Source organism: Neodiprion virginianus, chromosome 1, assembly GCF_021901495.1.
Source record: "Neodiprion virginianus isolate iyNeoVirg1 chromosome 1, iyNeoVirg1.1, whole genome shotgun sequence".
NCBI lineage: Eukaryota > Metazoa > Arthropoda > Insecta > Hymenoptera > Diprionidae > Neodiprion > Neodiprion virginianus.
Genome location: NC_060877.1, coordinates 6,087,934 through 6,104,381, shown reverse-complemented (window position 1 = coordinate 6,104,381; position 16,448 = coordinate 6,087,934). Strand labels below are relative to the sequence as shown.

The following is a 16,448-nucleotide window of genomic DNA, read 5'->3' as shown; positions in this document are numbered from 1 at the left end:
AAATACCACTACTGTAAAATATGTACTTTCGATTCTGATTGTCCAAGCAACGTGTTTAGAAACCGAGAAAAGAATACATGGTTCAGAAATACCGTTGATATTCTCTCACCATCAGATAATTGATTTTATTTGCGGTCGGCACGGTCGGTAATGGCGATCAGACTTACAATTTATCGATTTTATTTCAGCCATATTTGTCCAGTCTGTTTAGAATTCGAACATCAGCGAATGCCTTCCGTGAATTCAGCTGTAAGCAGCGTGAAGTGTGCGCTTTAAGACGATACTACCGCGTACCCGTACAGTTACGAACATTTCCGATCGTGTGAACAGTGTTGAATGAACTGGACAAATATTTGAAAAATTTAAGTTCGGGATTCAGATGGCAGTGGCTTAACATGTACGTCCGTAAGCCTACCGCTGAGTGTGGTAACCCCCAACACTACGCATTGCGCGAGACGATGTAGGACCACGAGTGCAAAAGTGTTTGAAAGAGTAATTGTACATCGTGTAAATGCAGTACAATCAAAGTGTTAATTTGCGAATAAAAATGCATTCGATTCTTCAGACAAAACTGAAATACTCAACATGTGCCAACTGCAAACACACCTTCTCGTTTCGAGGTAAGCTAATTATACGTACACTTTTCATTATATTGTTTTCGTTTCGAGGATGGATCCTGCATGCGTGCCGGCTTCATTTCGATACTTAACGCAAGAGGATTTCCTGGCATAGATTTTCGCACACAGAGAAAGAAGAATAATTACGTTACAGGAAACTGGAGAGCAGGACCTGATAACGGCCGATTATCATTATGCATCGCGTTAATCTGACGTGCAGTTTTTGACGTACCTTGTACATGGAGCACGTGTTGACACATTGTCGTCCACGCTTGTTGCATCTCGATGCAAATTTCGCTATTATGGGTTTCTTTCTTTCACAGGCTGTAAGACGATTTATCCTACACAATTCTCACCAACCAATCTTTCGAGATCACCTAGTCTGTACGATATTAGACCATTTCTGTTCGCTTTATATCAACCTTTCGTTGTAGTTGTACGATTCATTCCCTCTGAAGTAAATCTACAGTCGCCAACAATCATGATACATGTCGTTGGCGTTCAGTTCTTTACGACACTTTTTAAGGTAATACTTCGAGTCTAAACTCTACGAAGAGACCAAAAGCTAACGCCGAGATGACAAAGCCGAAGAAAGCACAATTTTTTACTTTAAGTCTAGTGCTTCTTGAGGCATGGGTCATGCAGATTGATTTCTTAAATATACCTGATTTGCTTTTGTGTGAAAGTACAGACTGCATTGATTGCCTGATTTTTGCCTTTTTTAATTTATCTTGTATCAATTTTTTTATTATTTAATTTTTTTATTACAGGAACACATCAGTTTCGCGGAAAGACTCCGCTACTGCTACAATGTGGACACGCGATATGCGAGATATGTGTCAAGACTTGTACGACAAAGATGTGTGGAGTTTGTGGCACAATTTTTCAACCAAATACCAACGAGCAAGCCAATTTTTCACCTAACTTATATACCTTGGGGTTAATTACTGCAAGTCAATCCGCAGGATTAAATTGCGCTGAGCCAAATATTACTTTTCAGCAATCGGCGGCGGCTCGACACAAAAAATCTTTGAGTGAAAATATAGGTGCGTGGCTGCCTACGGAAACAATGAATTATAAGAATATACAATTTTATTGCGAAGACAGTCTGACTTTCGGCTTATCTATGCTTTGAGTTGATTGTAAAAACGAGAAATATTGAAGAAAATTCAGAAAAATTTTAAATTCAGTATGTCACGTATTAAAACGATAATCTATTCTGGTTGTGCTATAGTTTTGTTTGACGTTGGTTAATTCTGATATGAAAAGTTGTTCTTGTGAAACTTTGTTGAGGATGTGGAGTAGATATTTTTGCATTAGCATATGTACACACATTTTTTACTTTGACTTTTATTTGAGAGAAACTTGATTAAGTTCGAGGAGTAAATTCTCAGATTCTAGTTAATTTTCTTTTTACCTTCCATGTAGAGAAGTACAGTAACATTTATATTGAAGATTAAAAAAAAAACATTCTTGCATTTCATTGACTAGCTTTTTACGCGTATGCTTGATATAACTTATTTTTGTTTTTAAAGAGCATTGTTCAGAATGCGGACTCAAGGCAGATTTTCGATGTCGGCAGTGCAACGTTTTTTTCTGCAACTTGTGTTACACTAAGGTTTGTGTTAAATATTTCATGGAATAATTTTTGTGTTTTTTCTTTTAATCGCTTTCCGTATGCAGAATTCATTCGACTATTTATTATGCGACTTCGCTTAAGATGGTTGGCATTACGTTTTGAAATCGGATATGCTTCTTTAACTGAAACAGATTCATGGAAGAGCTCTGCAGAGTCATCAGAAAGTGTCCTTGATAGAAGATAGTCACGACTTCTGGAAATTATTATCAAATGAGTGTCACATCCATCCCAAAGAAAGCGTCCAATTTCATTGTCAAAAATGTAACGTATCAGCCTGCACACACTGCCTGCTTCTCTCTCATCGAGATCACAGTATAGTCACTCAGTCGGAGAAGGTTTGTTATTTTTTTATTTATAGGTTATCTCCAATTTGACTGCATTTAGTTTTACATTACCTGTTGTAAGTTCGAGCGTATCGAATTGTGAATAACAAAGAAAAGACATCTTTCTAAATTTCTAAAAAATATTTACATATTATATTTCATATTTTATTATAAAAATATATTCTACACTTGAAAAGGTATATTTTTAGAAAAGTGACGCCGAATGATTTAATTCGTTCATTAGTTTCAACCAAATTAGATAATCTTCACAAAACTGCTTGGGTAAACTTTTTGGAAAAACCCTCAATGCTTCTAAATTTAATTTTATAAAATATGTTTTTATTTTATAGAATCAGGAGTTGAAACCGCAGCTTCAGGATGTAATCGAGAAATTAACTGAGATGTTGCTGCGGGTGAAACAGACTGAAAAGGTAAGAAAAATTAATCATATTGTTAACACGTACCTGTCCTTTTCTGTATTTGCAACTGATGACCAAACAACATACGAGGGATAAGTGTGTGCAAATAATCAGTGCATGAAGTATAGAAAAATGAATAAATATTTTTATTCAATAATTTTAATATAACAAAACTAAAGAAAAAAAAAGATTTAGGTACTCTTGTAGAATCAATTTAATGCTATAATCTCATTTTACTTCGTATCTTCGATTGACTGTAAAACTTGACGATAGTTTCTTTCGTCGTTAATAAGAACAAAATATGTTCAGCGTATTTGTGCGTTTACTACAAGTGAACGTTTTTTCATGAGTCAAACACAATCTAAGGTGAACATAGTTCCGAGCGTTAAATTTGATTAGTAGATATATATATAATATTTATGTAACCTTCACCATAAATACCGTATCTGAGGAAAAAATGACAGCGAGGAAAAAAGAAAAATCTTTTTTCCTGCGTACCCATCGCTGGTAAAAATCGATCTATAGTTTTGAAAATTCTTTTCTACACAATATGCATAGCACCGAATATACGTAATAATGGGTTTGTCACAGTCTCGCATAAATATTTATTACACATACTTATAAAAGTTATTATGACTAGAGGAATCGAAGAAAACTCTTACAAAACACCGTTTATCATCTCCGTACAATGAAGCGACGAAAATATTTCACTGAAATCCATTAATTGCATCTATAGATTTAAGATTTAAGTCCGTCAAGTAATTATCATTTGCACGCGACTGTTGAGATTTCATATTAGGCAATTGTAAAATTTGAAATGCAAATTCGTTGCAGTGTCAATTGTTACCGGTTATTAGCAGAGGAAAATAAATATTGAAGAAGGGAATATCGAATCGTCAATCTATTGCTTAATATTGTCTTCAATCTGCGTGCTGTTCTTTGTCTTATTTTTGTCCATCTGTTGTTTTCTAAGCTTCTTCTCCTTCATTTTTGCCTCTATTTCTTTAAATTTCAATTCCAAGTATCGATCCACTTCCGGCCCACTAAAATCTTCTGGAAACTTGGGCATCACTGGAAGTATGTACTTGTACAATCGTTCGTTGAGCACGTAAAGCTGTGCCGTTGATTCACATTTGACGTTGAACCACCAGTCGCAAGTCAGAGCTACCTGACTAAAGATCGTACCGTTTGGACACAAGAAAGAGGACATTCCACCGTTCAAGTCGCAGTAATGCCAGACCTAACAAACAAAAAATGGTTGTAGGTGAATCCACAATTCTTGTACAATCAATCTGATAACGATAAAAATGAATCGAATAAAAGATCAACTTACTTGACACCCCGTGTCGGGGTCTCCGAAGAAGCCTTTATACCGTTGGGTCGAGCAGCTGAATCCTGTTTTTGGTATCGTAGCGTATGCAGGGTAATCGACATTAGGTTTACCTCTGGTTGCTCCGTATTTCAGTGGCGTCGGTGGAAAATTTTGAACATGAGACGAGGCTCCGTCGGGTGGTGGATAATTTTGTGCCGCAGGTTCTTCGGTTGTCAGAGGAAAGATCGTCACTGCGACATTGTCGTCCACCGGAGGATCTCCAGGAGTTTCTTCATTTATTTTATACCCTTGCGACGTTGTGGTTTCAACGATTCGCGGTCGCTCCGAGAGTCCGGTAGCCTCTTTCTGATTCTCCGGCAAAATTGTCGGTAAGTATTTTCTCCCTATAATGTCGATCACATTGACGTGATAGGGTCCGTTAGATGGCCTCGTGTTATCTTGAACTACGATTGGTCTGATTCGAGTCGGTTTGAACGGCCTCTTTGTAGAGGGCTCGGGCCTGGCCTGAGCAACTTCGTAAGCGTCTTGATACTCCTGAACGTACTTCGGAGAGGAGTCGACAACCGGCAAAACAGACCCTGAATTTTGCTGAGAGTGCGGCAGCTCGTACTTCCTTCCATTGTTCAACAGACTAAGTATTTCCACAAGGGTTTTAATACTCTCGTCAATATTATCCGCGTTCAACATCTCTGGGAGCTGATTAGTTAGTTGAAGACTTTTTACTATGTGGTTCAGGGTCGCCTGTGTCGACGGATTTCGCTGTCTCTGGCCAAGCTGATGAGCAGAAGAAGTAAAGTGAGAAGACTGCAAAGATGCCGAAGCTTGTTCCGGGAGTCTGAAGGGCTGCGGTCTGACGTATCGCTGAGGTTCGAATTCAGCCCCAGGATAATTTATCGTTTCTCCTTGGTCATACTTGACGTAAGGCGGTCTCTGAGTGGGTCGTTTAGGCAGCGACTCCTTCCTGACCAAGATCTCGGCGTACGATCCAGCAGGTGTGAATTTCATCGTGGTTGGTCTGTGCGTTGTGAAGTACAACTGAAGCGGTCGCTGTTGGTGCTGATGTTCGTTGACGCGTAGAGTCGACGAGGATGTCGTCGGTCTCGGTGTCAGGTAACTGGGCCTCTGGTAGTGGGACGATTGGTAGTCTTCAATATTGGGACTCTGGGTGTATCGCACAGGCGTAAAGTACTCCTCGTTATGGGTGTCTTTCGGGTCATATTGGACAGACGGTATGAATTTTTCATGAGGAACTGTCGGCGGACTCACGTAGTACTGTTGGGTCTGTTTTACGCCGTTTCCAACCCCCTTCGGGTGGTTGTTTCTTGTTCCATAATTGTTGTATCGCAGGTGAGAAGCTGGAGGTACCGGTCTTCTTTGCACATTTGGTGAAATTCTCATCATTCCCTTGTAGGGAGTCGACGACTGCGATTGCGATTGCTGGTTCACGTTGTTGTTCGAGACGTAAAATGTCATGTACGGTATCAGTCTTCGGTACCGATCTTTGAATTCTGCATCCTCATCTACCGGCGACGATTCATCTTCATCGCCAACCGAAAACATTGTTTCCGCCAGGTTCAACCCCGTTGTGGAGTTAGCCGTCACATTCTTCATTGGCAACGCCACTGTGGAATAAAAAACAGAGAATATAAAAATTAGTACTATTGTTTGTTTCATCTCTAAATTTAAGTACGATACATAGTTCTTGAGACGATGAATAATATTTTGGCAAACTTTTTTTTATCCCAAGTATACTTTAACTTCGTACATTTCTTTCAAGTTTAACATGTCTCTTGATTCGCTCTGAATCTCATACACCAACCGCGTTCTAGAAAAAGTTTTTTCTAATCAAAATTCGTAAAAATTGCGTACCTTCTTTCAACCATTTAAATATTCGAGATTTTAGGATAGTTTTTTGTCTCAGTTTTTTTATACCTTATTTTATAATATTTATTGTGCAGAATCTATGAAAGAAAAAATATTATTAATAAATAAAGGGTAAGAAAAATAGGTAGAAAATTTTCCGATAGCTCGAATTGTGCTGAACCGCTAAAATGTTTGAGTATAAAATTAGAATAACTAGAAAACTGTGTAACTGGCTGAGCCTAAGTTTTTGCGAATTTTCATAAACAGATGACGCGACGGGGTCAATCTGTAAAAAAGATTGCGTAACAAATTGTCCGATACTCGTTCTGCGGTTACACGTTAAAAAGAATTCCAATGTATGCATATTGCATAACGATATACAACCGTGATTCCGCAGATTACTGTGGAGGATCGAAACACGTGCGTACACCGAGAAAAGAGTTTATTTATTGTTAATAAAACGTATACTTGGATATGGCGAACTAAATGTTTCGTTATTATTATCAAATTTTATTAGACAAAAATTTGTTGATCGTTGACAAATCATATTTGACTCAACCAAAATTTGATGCTAATAACGAAACCGTTGTTTTGTCGTATGAAAATATACGTTTGTTAAAAGTAAATAAACTTTTTTTTCACTTTATAGTACCATTAATATTGTAAGAAACCGCGGGTGCAAAAATTTGGTAATTTTCCATTATTGAATGCATTTTTGCTAGGAGTTTAAAGGGCGGAAGGGGAAAAAATGAAAAAACCATTGCTTGTACCTCAATTTTAACGAAATTCTCGCTGCATCGCATTGGTGAAAATTTCCGCCACCTGTACACACGTTATAGACCTCTAGGTACATTAGGCACGTATGTATAGGTCGCTGTACCAGCTGATTAAATTGCCCCGACCCGTCTGCGGGACTAAATTACTACGTTTTACTCCGCAGGGAACAATTCGCGAAGATTCAGTTCGCGCTTCGGTCTTTACCTGTCGGATCAAATTACTTCGATGCATTTAATGTTCCTGCATGTTCGTAATCGCGAAACGAGCGATTGATGAAACTCATTTTTTCACAAAAATTCTTTTTCGGTCACGCGTGTATCGTCATTGTTTTCTTTTTTATTTTTCACTGCGTTTTTTTTTTCATTTCTTATCTTTATCGAACTTTCCCGCACCACCAGTTCTAGCGATGGCCACTAAGCTAAAAGTAATCGATGCATCGATTAATCGAGTTAAAAAAAAATAATCGATCACGACTCGATTGAATCGGCAAAAATTAATTGATTAATCGATTATACCGCTATTTTAAACTTTGCACGTGAATCCAAAATTTTATAAATTTCAATACGTAGTTTTAATAGCAGAAAGGTTCGTTGATAATTTACAGCTTTATTCAAAATATTTTTTAATTTCAGGTGAAAATATTCATATATCTTTCACTTGTTATATCAAACGGGTACTTAGTAAGCAAGACAATTATAATAATAGATATTTTAATCACATGAATTGAAATTGTATAGCGTCGTGCGTGAGAGTGAAAAACAAAAATCTATCATGCGGTAAAATGATCGAGTCCGTCGATTAATCAAGTTTGAAAAATGATTGATTATTTTTGGTCATTCTTTGCCAGTTCGATCACCTTCTCAATCTTTTTCCTCGTCTTCGATCCTTGAATCGCAGACACGGTCTCGTAATTGAAACAATATATCGACTCGGTGAACAGCCAAACTAGGCTATTGTTAATTTATAAGCACGTTATGTTGTTATCGACAATTCACTTCGTGCGATGCCAGAGTATCCGCACTCATTTGTGTTGTACATATATGTATACACACGACATATCGAAAGAGAAATGAGACACAGATTCGAGATTGTGGATTAATTTCACTTCCCTGGCTCTCGTGAAAGGAAATTTATCGTTTTTTTCTTTGTCGACGTATGTAAAAAAAGAATTGAGCAACCCCCGAACTCCGACAAGTATCTCTCGTTCCAATTAGCTGATAAATTTATACCTGTCCAGTTTGAGAGGAGAAATTCTTGTCACTTTTCGCCTTCGTTCAATTTCTGTAAACTCAGGAACGTTTTGTATTGGTGATTCTACGAGCTGACGGATAAAAACTTTAAAATCGGTCCTGTACCAGGTTTCGTTTGATTTTCTATGTTGTAATTGTTCATAGAAATTAACATAGAAACTCTCTTGCTATCTCTCTCTCCCACTCTCTGCCGTGAATGTAGGCCGGGTCGACTTTTTCACATATACATATTTTTTAAACAGAGAAAAGACCAATTCTATTTTCCGTGAAAAAATTCCGCATAAATTTTTTATTTATTTTTTTCCTCTACGCATATTTGAATTATGTAAGAAATTACGCTGAACCCAGCTTTCTCTGAAACAAATTCAGCGACTAATAGAGCTTGACAAAATGAATATAACGGAGAGTTAGATATAAATTATAGACTCACTTGAGGCCATGCAGTTTTTGAGATAATGTATATTATTACAGTATTCGCAAATTGTTTCGTAATATTTGAATGGAAATAATAATAATTGTAAAAAGAAAAACGCGCGACGATAGTTTCCGGTTACGACCTTTCTTACAATAAGTCCGCTTTCACGCAAACGCGTGCAGCAAGTAATATAATAATATCCCTGATCGAGATAAAGCGCGAGGCCCAGTTTCCGAGTTGACGTATAAAAAGAGGTAGAAAATCGTACTCGGAGAAAACCAGTTTCACGTTTCTGTCGAAAAACCAGAAATCAAGTCGCAGTAATTCGATTATATATTTATAATATATTGAATCAACATTCGAGGAAAAGGTTTCCCTTCGAATTATCCAAATTTTATCGCTGGACAAAATTTCCTTTATACATTCCTCTATTTTCATGCTGAAATTCGCGATCCGAGGATGCAGAAGCAGCAGGAGCAGCAGCGGCAACGGCATGAATTATTCAGGTTGTTATTTTCACATTGGAAAGCTCTCTCGTTCAAGGTATATTACCACGGTCCAATTTTGCGAAACTGAAAATTTCCCCGCTCTTGCAGCAGACCGAGTTCTTGTTTCCGGTTCTTGCGACGGATTTGTTTCCTCCCCCTTTTCCTCGCCTCGACGAATTTAATCAATTTCGTATGTCCAGTTCGTCGGAACGTGTTTTTATAATTTCCCCATTCAGCGTGACTGGCAATTCTTTGTACAACAAGTTTATAATGCGGGAAAACAGGTCTTGCATTTTTTTTTTATACACGTTATGCCGTACTTTCAAAGCTGTTTTCTAACGTTCATTAAGCCTCGACTTGACCTTAACCGAGAATACAGTCGATCCTTAAAGTGTTACAACCAACACGTTTTCGTCACGTTTTTAACAGTCGCGTGGTTTATTTTTTCCTCTTTTTTTTTCGTTTTTTTTTCCTCCGTTGATGTATATAAATATAAATTCAAGATCGAATTCAATAGTTTCGATTTAATCGATGTTTTAATCAGAATTTCATATTTTCACGTACTTTTTACCGACGTATTTAGGCAAATTTACGATGAATAATTACGACGGTCATTATGTACGTATCACGGACATTTGTATATATGAGTACGTGCATACATTTGAGTGAAATTAAACCCGTATTGGGTTAGTTGGTTACTCGGACTTTCTATTCTCTCGCTGTATACCGTTAATCCACCTTGTTCAAATATTCGACGATTCAATTTCTTCTATTTCTTCCATATACGGTAAAAAATTACGTTATCATCGTCGCGATGAGTTCATTCGGAATTTGCATTACCTATATCTTTTGAGTACACTCGCGGCTCGACGAGATTTTTTTACAATACTATGTGTAAACATTTGATTCCCCTCCGAAATTTGCACAATAATTCAAGACCCGAACGTGCTAAAACATGAGCCGAATTTTTCTTCACGATTTCAACCTTAAAAAGTTTTTACATATATCGGGACCCGAGACTTAATCCTTATTGCGTGTTGAAAAAAAGATTGATAATACATTTGATAATCGCATAGTTTATGCTCTACCTGTTTCTTTGGGGGGAAAAAAAATAAAAGAATTGTTAACAAAGTTTTCTTTTCATTTCAACGCCGTAAGAATAAAAAATCTACAATCGATAAAAAAAGAAAAGGTCCTAAAGATTAATAATCATTCATTGATTATCGTATCATATTTGCAGGGTTAATGTTACAAACGAAATTAGGGTATAAATAAATAAAAATCGAAAGTACCGAATATGCCCGTATGGTTGTAAAAGTTATTACAGAATCGTCAGATCAGTATAATTCGAATGTCGGCAATGATCCAGAAAGTAGGATAAAATAAGAGATGAACGATATCCAAGTAAAATAGGTGTTCGAAATTTTTAGCATCAGTTTATAATTCGCTCTTTAATTTTCGCACGCAAGGCAAAACGTGTTTTCTGTTAATACCGAGCAAGGAAGCAGGCAAGCAGCGGTTGGACTCGATTAATTTGCCGGACTTGCACAAATTAAATATTGGTGTTAACGTGCATTCGAACTTGCCTCATATATATATATACACACACACACACATATGCACGTAACGCAACGCGTGCCGTGGTAGTGTCGTCATATAATCGCAACAGTTGCAAACTCCTGAGGCAAAGTCTGATTGCAATTCTCACAGTTGCTGGTGCAACGTTTCGTCGGCCTTTTTTATCGCCTTGTGCGTGACGCTGTATTCCATGCACATTGCATACACGTAAACATATCGTCCGTTACATGTGCATGTGCATTGCGCAGAAATTACACGTGACGTATATTTAGTCGAAAGCGGGAAACTTCCATTCTACGTTACACTAATTGCACCGAACACTTTATTCTCTCTCTCTCTCTCTCTCTCTCTCTTTGTTTTAACTTCGCCGTGTATAAAATCAACGGCGATGGAAAAAAGAAAAGATGAAAAAAATATAGAAAGAAGTAGGAAACAGGAGAAGAGAAAGAAATGTAGTCACGTTCGGTTACGTTTCGTCGCTGTACCTACGCTCTGATTACTTTTAGTTTTATTTATTTATTTATTTTTTTCTAATCTTCTTTTTCACGTCGCGGCAGCAATATTTTTGAACGAGTAACAAAATTCAGTTGCGCATCCCCGTTTTCCTATCGTTATTTTACGAGCATTGGTCACAGTTTACGATGTAGATTGTACAGGGTACGGTTTTTGCATCCGCTTTCTGCACCATCCGGTTGTAAAAAAATTCAATCAATCCAACACGCGGTAATTCTTTCATTCTTTCGTAAGGTAGATTCAGAGGGTGGACACACATCTGAAAAACTTTTCAATATCAGGGTATTTAAAAAGGGCCATGGAAAACCTGGAATTGTTGGAGGATTTTTAATTGTCTCGTGGAAAAGATGAAAATATCAGTTTACTATCATTGGAATTGGGAACGATTTTGTAGGGTAAATGATTTACTTTAGTAGAGGATTTTTTTTTTTAACAAAATCACAAATGTCGAGAGTCGGACGTTGGTCGGGTTCGCATGGGATTCCCCTTACATAATATCCTTTTTTTTGTTCTTTTTTGTTTCAACAAATTTTCACGACCGACGTGTATCGCGCAGATGGACGTGTTTTTTAAAATTCGACGGCACGAGGGAGAAGAATAAGGCGGAACGGTAATTTGAAACGAGTAATTCGATCATTCCGATGCAGTTTGCTCTGATATGCGGGAAACTCGACACACATACATACGTACGTACATACATAGGAAGGAACAAACCATGGGACCCGGGGTGATGTGGGATTTCAAACTGCACGGCGCGAGGAGAGAGAGAGAGAGAGGGTGAGAGAGGTTGAGGGCGGGGGAGGAGGGGATAGATACTAGAAATTGAGATATACCTGCGGTAAGGAGTTCCAGGAGTACACAGAGACAGACAGGCGGAGAAATTCAGTTTGACACAGTGGGTTCGGGTTCGGGGTTTGTACATCCATGTACGTACGTGCAGGCATGCGTGCATCGAGTGCATTCGAAATTAGTGGCTGGATTCTGTACTTTGCATACAGTTGCGAAAATGGCGAAACATCAAGTACGTGTGTGTAGGGTAGATCAGGGAGGCGAGCGATGCGCTTGCTTGTTTCCTTCCCTTGCAGGAGTTCGAATCGTACAATATTGGCAAGGGCTTCGGTTCTTGCACAGTTGGCCCCGCCGCCGTCGCACAAACTTGTTATCTTCTACAGTCTATTGTAAATTGTTGCTACAGAGTTTCGCCACCCCTTCGCGACCACCACCCCTATTGGGAATAACTCGCCGCAGCTTACTTATTGTACTGCTACAATTCCGCAACGCAGATCTACTTTGCCAATTATTATACAAATGTGCACCCGGCGAACAATCTTATTTATTGTATATATATGGTATATTTTTTAAAAAAAATTATACGCATATCTACAGCTAATACTTTGTTAACGAGCGATTTCACCCTATCAGTCACAGTAGCATTTGTATCCATTTTTTGTAAGCGATCTTTTTAACGTACTTCTTTCCATTTTTTTTTTATTTATTTTTTTTATTTTTTGCCGTTTCTGATAATATACGAATAGGTTTTTTCAATACTCGAGAATAATTATTGCGATATAATGTAAGTTATGAATGTTAGAAAGAAATTGATTGACAAAAACCGTGAAAATCTGAGAAATAATTCATTTTCGAGAATGTTACCCCCTTACACCCTATATATATATATAATACATGATCGCTGATTACCAATCTAAAAACGGATTTAAAAAATCCAATATGGTCGACGGAAATTTCAAATTTGATCTAATCCAGAGAGAAAACACTATCCAGGGGTTTTCGGGGTCGCCGATTACGAATCTGAAATCAGATTTTGGAAATTCAGTACGGCGAATTCAATCGGCGAGCCCGAAAACATGAGAAGAGTTAAAGACGAGACAAACTAATCCGGTAAAAGATTGATTGATTGATTGCATATTTTTTTTCTTTATTCTCAGTTTCAAACACCCTAATTTGTGAAACTGAAAAGTATTATACAACGTATCGCGTCCTTTTTACTACGACGTAATATAACAAGGTTCGTACAGCTGGTATATGCATTTCCAGGCATTATTATATCCTGAACCCCCCGTACGCGTAGCTTACTATAATCTAAACTCGATATGACAATTCAGTCGCGAAGATCCCATATCTAATTAGCAATGCCGACAGGTAGTTTGCGGTTAGTTCTATTTGTGCTTAGCGGCGTTATATTCCACGGTATGTATAATAATATGAAGCACACACATATGCATGTGTTATCTATGTACGAATATAGCGATGTATAAAGTATGTTATTATTGTGGAGGAATAATTAACCTCATTCGGCCTTTTTTTATTTTTTATTTTTTTATTGGGTAAACGACAAGTCAGTTTAAATCATTCAACTTTTGAATTCTGTCTGTATCTGGTTTCTTGAAGTTTCTCTCAAAATTTGGTCATCGCGTTGTGATTTGTTTTCATCTCTTATTATAAAAAAATGTTTTCCCTTTCTCCTTTCGACGAACAAACCGTTCGAAAATACGGTTAAACGTATAGAAAACAACGAGACTGAATTCCTGTTTCGAGGAGTAAAAAGTTTTTCAAAATCCGTTGAAAGTCTACACTCTCTTTACCTTCGTAAAGTCCCAATTACACAATTGTTATTACAAATAGAGAAAGGCAACGAAAAAATAAATAAATAAATAAATAAATATGAAAAACCGCTAACACAGATGCGGAAAAAAAAATGTTTCAGAACGCGATAGCAAGCTCGAAAAGACAAGCGTGACGCGAATTGCCGGGCGAGAGATTGCTTCGCATACCATATATATGTATGTATATATATATGTATATTATATGCATGCGGGGGGTATACGGCAGTAGATCCAATTAGTGGACGTAGTGCAAACATTCAGAATAATATGATGCAGATCCGTGCTTTGGGTCAGGCTGGGTTTACTCGACTCTACCTACTAATTTAGACTAGGTGCGAGAACTCGGCAGTAGTCACGCAGCGTTAGGTAAATAATGCCCCGACTTGCAAGTACGAAACGTAGGTGCATCACGCGGCTTCAGAGGTGCGGAATTCTCGCGGTAAGGTTACAACGTCTCTTCGATTTATCGAGACTAACGATAAGTTAGTCGATGCGATCGGTATATATATATATACCGATATATATATATTTATAATTAAACGATGAAGCGAATGCAGCGTTTTGTGGAAATTCACTGTAAAAACTGCAAAGGATAAATTATACGGAGCTGCTGCTGCTGCTTTCTTGGACTTCTTAAACTTCTTGAAGAAAGTATAACGCGAAGGTTTTCATTAAAAGTTGCTACGAGGGTTAAAAAATAACATAGAGGGTGTTTGACGAACCGATCCGTTATATCACGGCGTATCAAACAACAATTGCAGCTGTTCGCACCTGCTGCGTTATTGCAGGCAGACTAGATTATGCCAAACGCACAAGTTTCTTGGATCAGCTTGCAGACTATGTTTGCCATCCTTTTATAAACCGGCGACTACCCCGCTACACTTGAACGATTTCTAAACACGGTAAAATGCTTTCTTTCTCTCTCTCTCTCTCTCTTTGTAAATGGTGCGTCAAATTTACATGATTTATTGGTAAATTACACGAAGAACGAAGTCAAGAAAAATAATTTGCGATTTTCCACCATGGCATCTCCTAAAAAATTTGTTTGGGTTAAAAGAAAGGTTCTGGAAAAAGATGAGCGTTTTACGTTATGTGGAAGATAGCGATCATTTGATTTTTCATATTTATACATTTTTTTTTTTTTTTTTCAATTTATGAAGAATTGGGAATAAATTTTTATTTTATCGCTTACATCAATCGTAATATGAATTTACGTCACTGAGAAGACCCAGACTTGTAATATCAAGTCTCCAGTTCATATTTGAGAAGTGGATCCGACGACTTTTTCATTATTAATCGATCTCATAAAATAGTTATAATTTAATATGAAATTTTAATTCAGAAACTGTGAAAAAAAAGTGAAATATCGAGTGAGCGCAATTTTTTCACAGAATCTTTCTTTCGATCTAAACAAACTTTTTAAAGGGCGCCACATTGGAAGATCGCAAATTATTCTCTTCTGAAACACCCTAAGGTACACGTACTCGTATAATATTCTTATCATCATTCTAGCTTTTAATTGAAGAAATTCTGTTCAGTGAGTCGTACAAAATTATATATGCACATATGTATATATATATATATATATATATATATATATATATATATATATATATATATATATATATATATATATATATATATATATATATATCATCCCCTTGTACGCAACGTGGACGATTATAAAGTTAATCCGCGGAAAAACATCGAGTGTGAAAATCCACCGTCTAAAGTAAACTTTCCGTATTTCTCCTTCGGAGATGCTCGGATGGAACGGATGGATGGATGGATTGGGATGGTCATAGTTAGTCGCAGTAGCTGGAACTGAAAGGACGTTGAACGTAGCCGAGTGTAAGATGATGTCTCTTCTGCCATGCCTTTGGCCTCCTCCTCCTCCTTCTCCTCCTCTCGTCGTCTTTTCGCGCTCGCTGTATAGTAAAAGTTAAGTTCTTCTCTACTGGAAAATTTTAATTATTCCTATCGCAAGTCTTCTTCATCATCACCATCTTCTTCTTCTTCTTCTTCTTCTTCTTCTTCTTCTTTTTTTTTATTTCTTCCTCGAGTCAGCTTCTTTATTCACTTCGTCGTCCGTGCCATGCAGTTTCACCTCGCAGGCTACATTTGATCCGAATATACCTTCACGTATATCATGGTAATTACCGTAGGTACAATTCTTAACTATTTTCATTTTCTATCGGTAACCGAAAAAAATTGTTACAAGTACCTACTTCTGGTCAGTAGAGCTGAATGGAAATTATGGTTTTCTTAACTGTAATCAAAAAATCTAACGCTTGTTGCCATTATGTTTTTTCTTTTTTGTTATATCATCGTTACTCGTACTACAATTAACAATAATATAATATATTCGAGGAATGAATTAAGTCGAGCGTATTTGTATTTGTATTTGTATTTGTATTGTTATTGTTGTTGTTATTATTATTATTATTGTTATTGTTATTATTCCCCTTCTTTCATTCTTATATTTTCATCATTTCGACAGAGACGGGATGCCGCTGCGGCAAGTTTATTGCGGTGACAGCGTCTCCGCGAATGTGTGTGATACATGTGACGATATACATACGCGTGGTTATACGACACAGCTGCACATG

At 37.3% G+C, this 16,448-nt stretch overlaps 2 protein-coding genes across 3 annotated transcripts in view; one reads left to right on the top strand and one right to left on the bottom strand.

The window, feature by feature from the left end:
• Nucleotides 1-215: 215 nt before the first annotated feature.
• LOC124306911 (RING finger protein 17) overlaps nt 216-16,448 on the top strand; it is a 108,195-nt gene continuing 91,962 nt past the window's right edge. The window contains exons 1-5 of one of the 2 annotated variants that reach the window (XR_006908718.1): nt 216-620; nt 1,388-1,663; nt 2,153-2,235; nt 2,388-2,591; nt 2,930-3,010. Coding sequence is in view for 1 of the 2 variants with exons in the window: in XM_046768082.1 (XP_046624038.1) it covers nt 512-620; nt 1,388-1,663; nt 2,153-2,235; nt 2,388-2,591; nt 2,930-3,010 (753 nt within the window). In the remaining variant the exon portion in view is untranslated. The remainder of the gene's footprint in view (nt 621-1,387; nt 1,664-2,152; nt 2,236-2,387; nt 2,592-2,929; nt 3,011-16,448) is intronic. The other variant, XM_046768082.1, reaches the window with a different exon arrangement.
• LOC124306932 (uncharacterized) overlaps nt 3,894-16,448 on the bottom strand; it is a 37,169-nt gene continuing 24,614 nt past the window's right edge. Inside the window, exons 2-3 of the mRNA XM_046768106.1 lie at nt 4,332-5,953; nt 3,894-4,238 (exon numbers count right to left, since the gene is read on the bottom strand). Coding sequence (XP_046624062.1) covers nt 3,900-4,238; nt 4,332-5,953 — 1,961 coding nt within the window. The 3' untranslated portion in view covers nt 3,894-3,899. The remainder of the gene's footprint in view (nt 4,239-4,331; nt 5,954-16,448) is intronic.